Source organism: Sinocyclocheilus anshuiensis, unplaced genomic scaffold (assembly GCF_001515605.1).
Source record: "Sinocyclocheilus anshuiensis isolate Anshui unplaced genomic scaffold, SAMN03320099.WGS_v1.1 scaffold1497, whole genome shotgun sequence".
Classification (NCBI taxonomy): domain Eukaryota; kingdom Metazoa; phylum Chordata; class Actinopteri; order Cypriniformes; family Cyprinidae; genus Sinocyclocheilus; species Sinocyclocheilus anshuiensis.
The window spans coordinates 969,525-978,511 of NW_015543492.1; the positions used below are offsets into that span (position 1 = coordinate 969,525).

General features: G+C 33.5%; 1 protein-coding gene across 1 annotated transcript in view; it reads left to right on the forward strand.

Annotated features, from left to right (window-relative positions):
* Window positions 1-5,847, forward strand: part of LOC107694746 (zinc transporter ZIP4-like) — an 18,297-nt gene extending 12,450 nt beyond the window's left edge. Inside the window, exons 7-12 of the mRNA XM_016494426.1 lie at window positions 1,131-1,283; window positions 1,365-1,448; window positions 3,463-3,517; window positions 3,673-3,825; window positions 5,348-5,535; window positions 5,719-5,847. Coding sequence (XP_016349912.1) covers window positions 1,131-1,283; window positions 1,365-1,448; window positions 3,463-3,517; window positions 3,673-3,825; window positions 5,348-5,535; window positions 5,719-5,847 — 762 coding nt within the window. The remainder of the gene's footprint in view (window positions 1-1,130; window positions 1,284-1,364; window positions 1,449-3,462; window positions 3,518-3,672; window positions 3,826-5,347; window positions 5,536-5,718) is intronic.
* The last annotated feature ends 3,140 nt before the right edge of the window (window positions 5,848-8,987 follow it).

Genomic DNA, 8,987 nt, shown 5'->3' on the forward strand with positions numbered 1-8,987 from the left:
AGGTGGCTTCCACAGGACACTGGAAGGGGCAGTAGCTGTGGCCTTTTGGTAGGATTCCAATTCGTCGGTCATCCGACGTGACGTCGAGAGTGACCAACTGAAAGGGAACGTCTCGGTTACGTATGGTAACCCTCGTTCCCTGAAGGAGGGAACGGAGACGTCACGTCCCAGCGCCACAGCTCCTGTACCACCGCTGAGCGGCCGGGTCACCGGCTCGGCTCCTCAGCGAAAACCTGAATATGCGCTTATACTCACGCTGTGATCAGCGGCAGCTGGATGCAATAATCGCATGCCAATGTGCATTGGCTCGTTTAGTTTACACTCGAAGTAGATTGGTCTCTCTAAGCGAGATCCCAATTCGTCGGTCATCCGACGTGACGTCTCCGTTCCCTCCTTCAGGGAACGAGGGTTACCATATGTAACCGAGACGTTATTCATTTTTATTTCAGTTTTTGTTTCTTTATTTCCTCATCTTGAAATCAATTCAAATGAATTGAAATTAAAATTTCAGCTAGCTGAAATTGAATAATTTTTATCTTTTTTTTATACTTTATTTCAGTTAATTTTAAGTAATGATATCAGTTAATCATAATTGCATCTTTTTATTAGTACAATCCATCCCGAATCATGAGAGGCACTGCCAAAACGCAGGTTAATCTTTAACTGTGAATAACTCTGAAAGGGAAAAGGAGCATATATTTAATATTTCATATTGCTGATATGTCGAATTTTGTGTGCAACCACCTAGCTGTGTTTTAGTGTTATCCTTCATCTCACCCTCAACATCATTCTGAATTTCCCTCCGATTACTCTTGGGCTGGGCATCTTCTCATAGAAAGCTCAGTTTTCTGGTTTAATGGGACAGAATGGGTCTCGGCGGCAGGCCTGGCACCCGTTATTTCCCCCGAGCGCTGACAGCGCCCACGTTCCCTCATCCGCTTAGATCCGTGTCAACATAACTACAGCCCTGTCACACCATGTCATCGCCCTGAGTGGAAAATAACTGGATTGCTGAGAGAAACAGACCTTGCTTATTGAGTGCAGACAGGAATTACTGCACAGCGCTGCTGGGAAATCAAAGCACAATCCAAGTTTCTGATCAGTGTTAATGTCGTTTCATCTCTGTGCAGTTCTTAGGCCTCCACGTTCACGACCATGCAGAGGAAAACTTGGATTATGTGTACAAACTGCTGGTGCTTATTGCGGGCATCTATTTTTTCTACCTGATGGAAGGCATCTTCTCCATCATTACCCGCCGAGAACATCACCATAATCATGATGAAGTGAGTCTTTCGTGCTGTTTGAGAGGTCCGAGACGATTATAAATCCATTCCCAAACCGCTAACATGATGCTGTGCTCGCAGGAGGAGTCTGATGTTCATCACAAAGTCCTGCAGATGTTCCAGCGAGAGAAACAGAACAAACACTCCAGCTCACAGGCCGATCTGGTGAGAAAATCATATAGAAATAGACTTAAATAGCGAGAAAAGCAGAAAACAGTCTTTGCTGGTGAATAAACTAATAATAATGGGGTCTAAATTCAGAAACAGTGTTTTTTTTTTTTTTTTGCATCATTGGTATTTTATTATTATTTTAAATAAATAATTTAGTCATTTAGATCTATTTAATTGTTTTATTTTTATATTTTCTGTTTTTATTTTAATTTTTAGTACTTTTGTTCTGTTTAATTTGTGATTTTGTCATTTGTATTAATTTTTTAAATGTCTATATAGTTTTTATTAACGCTTTGGCAACTAGATTAAATAAAATATATATTTATTTTTTTTTCATTTTTTATATTTTCTGTTTTTATTTCAATTTTAAGTTTTAGTACTTTTGTTCTGTTTAATTTGTGATTTTGTCATTTGTATTCCTTTTTTAATGTCTATATAGTTTTTATTAACGCTTTGGCAACTAGATTAAATAAAATATATATTTTTTTTTTTTTTTTCATTTTTTATATTTTCTGTTTTTATTTCAATTTTAAGTTTTAGTACTTTTGTTCTGTTTAATTTGTGATTTTGTCATTTGTATTAATTTTTTAAATGTCTATATAGTTTTTATTAACGCTTTGGCAACTAGATTAAATAAAATATATATATATAATTGTTTTCATTTTTTATATTTTCTGTTTTTATTTTAATTTTAAGTTTTAGTACTTTTGTTCTGTTTAATTTGTGATTTTGTCATTTGTATTCATTTTTTAAATGTCTATATAGTTTTTATTAACGCTTTGGCAACTAGATTAAATAAAATATATATATATAATTGTTTTCATTTTTTATATTTTCTGTTTTTATTTTAATTTTAAGTTTTAGTACTTTTGTTCTGTTTAATTTGTGATTTTGTCATTTGTATTAATTTTTTAAATGTCTATATAGTTTTTATTAACGCTTTGGCAACTAGATTAAATAAAATATATATATATATATTTTTTTTCATTTTTCATATTTTCTGTTTTTATTTTAATTTTAAGTTTTAGTACTTTTGTTCTGTTTAATTTGTGATTTTGTCATTTGTATTACTTTTTTAATGTCTATATAGTTTTTATTAACGCTTTGGCAACTAGATTAAATAAAATATATATTTATTTTTTTTTCATTTTTTATATTTTCTGTTTTTATTTCAATTTTAAGTTTTAGTACTTTTGTTCTGTTTAATTTGTGATTTTGTCATTTGTATTACTTTTTTAATGTCTATATAGTTTTTATTAACGCTTTGGCAACTAGATTAAATAAAATATATATTTATTTTTTTTTCATTTTTTATATTTTCTGTTTTTATTTCAATTTTAAGTTTTAGTACTTTTGTTCTGTTTAATTTGTGATTTTGTCATTTGTATTAATTTTTTAAATGTCTATATAGTTTTTATTAACGCTTTGGCAACTAGATTAAATAAAATATATATATATATATTTTTTTTCATTTTTCATATTTTCTGTTTTTATTTTAATTTTAAGTTTTAGTACTTTTGTTCTGTTTAATTTGTGATTTTGTCATTTTTATTAATTTTTTTAATGCCTATATCTGGCATATATGCCTATTGTTTTTATCAATGCACTGGCAACTAGATGAAATAAAATATATTTTTATATATATTTTATTTCAGTTAACATTTATTGTATTTCCAGTAATGAAAATGTTTATAGTTTTAGTTAACAATAATAGTCCTGTTCATACATTTGAAGCTAGTAACAAAATGTAACAATTAAATGATCTCAGTTTCTGAGTTTCTTTAAATATTAAATTTAGATTGTGTTCACAGATTTGATTAAATATTTTTTGAATATCTGTATTTGTGATGAGTTTTGTATTATTATTTTATTAAAATACTTAATAATTATATTTAATGATATAGTTAATTATTAATTAATTTTTTAATGATTAATGTTTTGTTGGTGGTTATTATTATTATTATTATTATTATTATTATTATTATTTAATAATTCATTATTATTGAAGGTGGATGCCGAAAAAAGAGAAAAGTCCTTCCTTGAACCTGTTATCCCCAAAAAAGGTAATTATTCACAACTTTTGAGTTAATGATATATTACTAAAATAAACAATGACACACATCTAAGAGAGTAAAATGACCGTTGGGTTAATAATATCCCATCAGGCCACTAGTATAAAAGGTTTCATGAATTATCATCGTCTTCTCTTCTCCCTCAGAGCAGCGTTTGCTTCCCTATATGATCACCATTGGAGACAGCATCCATAACTTTGCGGACGGTCTGGCGATCGGCGCGGCATTCTCCATCTCGTGGCGGTCCGGTCTGGCCACGTCTCTGGCTGTGCTCTGCCATGAGCTGCCGCATGAGTTAGGTGAGCGTCATTGTGCTTGTTCGACATTAATACAGATAAATACTCAACAGAGATGCACACACAGACACATGCATAAACTACAATACATAGTGAGCTGCCTTGCTGGCTACTGCACATAAAGGCAGAATCATAACAGAAGTGATGGATTTGGAACACTCTGCATAGACAGTATGTAGAGTTTGATGTTAACTTGCTTTAATAAGCATAAAATACACAGCATTTTTCAGTTTGAGTGAAGTATGTGTTATAGATGCTATCTAGTATTGAATTAAATAATATTGATATTATTGTAAATATACGTAATATTATACATTTTTCACAATTTTTTCCTGAACTTGGTGCATTACAATTTAAAATAAGTGTTTTCCATTTTAATATATGTTGAAATGTAATTTATTGCTGTGATGCAAAGCTGAATTTTTTGAAGAAAGGTGTGCTTATACTGTCTTACAACGAAATAAAGTTACATGCATCTCTGTGCTAGTGAAAAAATCATTTTCAGTTCTTTTTTTGCTTAATTCAACCAGGGTTATTATAAAACTAAAACTAAAATAATTCAAAAATGCATTACTTGAAATAAAAAATAATTTACGGCTCAGCAATCACTCTTATATAGCACAGGAGACTATAAAGTTTCACAAAAGCTGTTAAGAAATGCCTGAATCAAATTTCACTCCAAAATTAAAAGAAAGAAGAAAGAAATTATGAATTATATTTTGCACAAAAAAGCCTATTTTACGATCATTAAATTTTTTTTTTCTTTTTGTATTTTGACATTATTTTCATTACAATGCAAAAAGGAAGGGAAAATGCTGGGAAATTATCATAAAAAAATATGTGCTTGGTTTTCTAAGTGGCAGAAAACAGCAGGAAACTTCAGCAAAAGTCTTCATTTTTTTAATAACATTGTTGTCTATGAGAAATAATTGAAACATTAAAGAGACCTCAATTGTGATTTTTTAAAAAAATTTTACATTTTGAATATTTAGTCAAATATTTTCAGTCATTTTCATGTTCAGGTGATTTTGCGATCCTGTTGCACTGTGGTTTGTCGGTCAAACGGGCTCTGCTGCTGAACGTGGCCAGCTCTCTTACCTCCTTCATCGGCCTGTACATCGCTCTGTCTGTCTCCACGGAAACGGTTGCTAAGAAGTGGATTTCGGCTGTCACTGCCGGCCTCTTTCTGTACGTTGGTCTGGCAGACATGGTACGTTACAGTCTGTTCAGTCTAAAATGTTATTTCACATAACTACAGTATCTGTCTAGCTGTGAACCGTTTTCTCTTTCAAACTTGTTCAAACTCTCAGCTTGTCAAAAACAACAGCCATGTTTGCTGTCTGACTCTAAGCTCAAGTTAAATTTCCCTTTTTCCTCTGTTTTTCTCATCTAGCTTCCCTCTCTTGTTCACGTGGACAGTAAAAGACCTTAATTGAAACATTAAAGAGACCTCAATTGTGATTTTTTTTAAAAATTTTACATTTTGAATATTTAGTCAAATATTTTCAGTCATTTTCATGTTCAGGTGATTTTGCGATCCTGTTACACTGTGGTTTGTCGGTCAAACGGGCTCTGCTGCTGAACGTGGCCAGCTCTCTCACCTCCTTCATCGGCCTGTACATCGCTCTGTCTGTCTCCACGGAAACGGTTGCTAAGGAGTGGATTTCGGCTGTCACTGCCGGCCTCTTTCTGTACGTTGGTCTGGCAGACATGGTACGTTACAGTCTGTTCAGTCTAAAATGTTATTTCACATAACTACAGTATCTGTCTAGCTGTGAACCGTTTTCTCTTTCAAACTTGTTCAAACTCTCAGCTTGTCAAAAACAACAGCCATGTTTGCTGTCTGACTCTAAGCTCAAGTTAAATTTCCCTTTTTCCTCTGTTTTTCTCATCTAGCTTCCCTCTCTTGTTCACGTGGACAGTAAAAGACCTTGGCTGATATTTTTACTGCAGAATCTGGAACTTTTGAGCGGTTGGGGCATTTTGTTGCTCTTGTCCTTTAATGAAGACCAAATAGGGCTCTAAATAGGGAGCATTTGTTTTTATTTGTGCCTTGTTCCTATATATCTGTCTGTGTAACTAACATGCTAGATGAAATATGCGCAATCAGTGCAGCCCTAGGCATTTTCATATGGAACATTTTTAGTGTTTTTAAATTACACTTGGATGGAAAAGCCTGTGGTTTAGGAATCAACTTTGTGCACCTTAAATCAAAGAAAACTTTTGTACATTTTCTAGATTCATCCTTTCTCATTCATCAATATGAAGCAATAATTCAGTTCACTCAAGATGACTCACTGTCTTTGAATCGAAATGATGTATTTTGATGAGTAAATACATACAGGATATTTCTGTACTGTATCTTTGAAATATTTGTGTGTGTGTGTGTGTGTGTGTACCTGGTATTTATCACGTTATGGGGACCAAATGTCCCCACAAGGATAGTAATACTAGTCAATTTTGACCTTGTGGGGACATTTTTGAGGTCCCCATGAGGAAACAAGCTTATAAATCATACAGAATTAGTTTTTTTGAGAAAGTAAAAATGCAGAAAGTTTCCTGTGAGGGGTAGGTTTAGGGGTAGGGTTGGTGTAGGGCAATAGCACATACAGTTTGTACAGTATAAAAACCATTACGCCTATGGAATGTCCCCATAAAACATGGAAACACAACATTGTGTGTGTGTGTGTGTGTGTGTGTGTGTGTGTGTGTGTGTGTGTGTGTGTGGTTATATGAGCTATTTGTGATGTTGTCCTCGGGTCAAACTCTAAATATCGGGTTCACAAGGTTTGTCTGGCATTACTGAACTGAACCACACCTCACAACCTCAAGACACACTCTACACAGAACCGTAGGACAATTACAGGCTAAAATAACCTAAATAATCATTTTAGCACTTACATTATGAACCTGCTTTTTGGATGTTGTGACCATTTCTTTATCGTACAATTGTTTGCTTGAAGGTTCAAATATAAGCAACCATTTCGGTTATTTCATGAACAACTGCAAACATTAGTTTAAACTGATATTGAGAGCAAACCACAGCATTTTCCTCGTTCCAATGCACTATTGAAAGTGTTTTATTATATATTTTTAGACGTTTTAACTGTCTAGTAATCTGCTAGTAATCTGTGGCATGTCAACAGGAAAGAGGGAAAATTAATTTCTGGCTATTTCTAATTTGTTTACACGATTATTCAGTTCATTTCCACCCACTAGTGTCTTTCAGAAGTGATTTTCTGAAAAAGCAAGCATGACCAGGTAATTAATATGTCAATCAAATGAAGGAAAAGGGAAGGACACAATATATACAATGAGTGCAATGCACAGACATCCAGTTAAAATGGCATTATTATCTGTCAGTTATCTATCAGTTTGTACTATCCAAAGTACAGGCCTACTTCCACAGTCTTCCAAGTATGTAGACTAATTTATCTGATGGTTTTGGATTTGGTTTATTGAAGCCTAATTAAGTCCTGACACATGAGAGGCCTGAGCAAAGGCCCAAACTAAACCACAGTCACATGAAACATCTAATCAGCTCAGACACACGGCAGTAACTTCACATGACCAACTAGAATCTGGATTATAAAAGTAATTTTTGGATTGAAGTATTTGGGGAATGTTTGACATTCACATCAACTCAGAATGCTTGTGGAGATGATGGTGAATAACATAATGCTGCCCTCTAGTGTACAGGCAGTGTAAGTGCACATGCCATCCATAGGTCACTCTAGTGTTTTATATTTATATAGTTATATATTTAAAAGGTACTATATATTTTCATTTGTAAAAGACTCAATTCATACTGTGAAAAATTATAAGATGATATTTATAATTATTACAATATTTTATAACATAAAAATTACATTATAAATATGTTTAAAATATTATTTGGAAAATATTTCGTTCTAAATAGTTTATTTTGTATTTATTTAGTTCATTTTGTTTACTTTTTTTTTTTTTTTTACACTGCAAAGGTGGCACAGAAGCGCTTCTGAAGTGGAAATTAGGATTTCTTTCTTAACATGCTGCTGCTCAGAGGTGCATAAATGCATTTACACAGCAGTTGGGTTAAGGTAGGTCCAAGCAGGCATAATTGAGTCTTTTTAGGCTTTTATGCGATATTCCATCTTTTTAAGCAGGCAGCAGCCTTAACTCAGCTGTGTAAAGATGCCTCAGGTCACATACATACACTTTATTAAATAATTAGAAGAATAAATGCACTTTTTATGCAAGTATTTGTGTCTATATAGCACTAGGGAATGGGATGTGGCTATAATTCCCAGCATGCCTTGCAGCTCCAGTAGCCTACAGGCTATTCTTTACTGTTTCACACTCACAGTTGCCTATGTCCTGTGTGTCGTTTATGTGGTGTTAGTCTAAAATGCACATTTCCCTTTGCAAGTGTTGGTGTTTGGTGTAAAGCAAAGCTTTGTAATAATCATACACAGTCTGTTGATATTGCTTCTTTTTTTTAACCAGATGTTTCAGAGAGTGATTGAATTGGTTAGAAAACTACACACATCAATGCAAATGAATCGCTCAAATCTATTTGTGGGTTTTGTTCTTTTGCTGTGGCAAGCTGTGAAGACCTTTGAAATAACTGAAATCTGAAAACTGGTGAAGTGATATGAAAGTTTAATGCGGTTAATCAGATTCAAGCATTCGACAGACAGCCCAATGATTAGGCCTATATAGCGTATAGATTCGGTGAATCGTTTCTTTATTCAGTGGGTTCATGATTCGTCCGAACGGATCTGAATCGAATCGGTGAGGAAATGTCAGTAGGCCTACTGTAGAGCGCGTTTGGATTGATGTTTGAACTTGACTTTGTGTTCAATGTAACTTAATAAATAAATAAAAACATTGAACCTTTTTGTTAGGACACACCGCTTGCCCACGTACTGCACTGTTTAGAAATCAGACAAAATTAAACTTCTAGATTGACTCCTTTCTTAGTTATTATAAGTTCCAGACCATCATATTTACAGTAGGCCTCCGTCATCATACTTGTAGTAAGTGTCTCACATGATACGAAAGCAGATGCTGTGGTTTTACAGTTTCAAGCTGAATCCCAAAGATAATGGCAGCAGTCAAAGTTCTTCTCCTGATTTTGTTTATTTTCCCCTCTCAGAGTGGTAAGAAAACTATTTTTGGGTCGG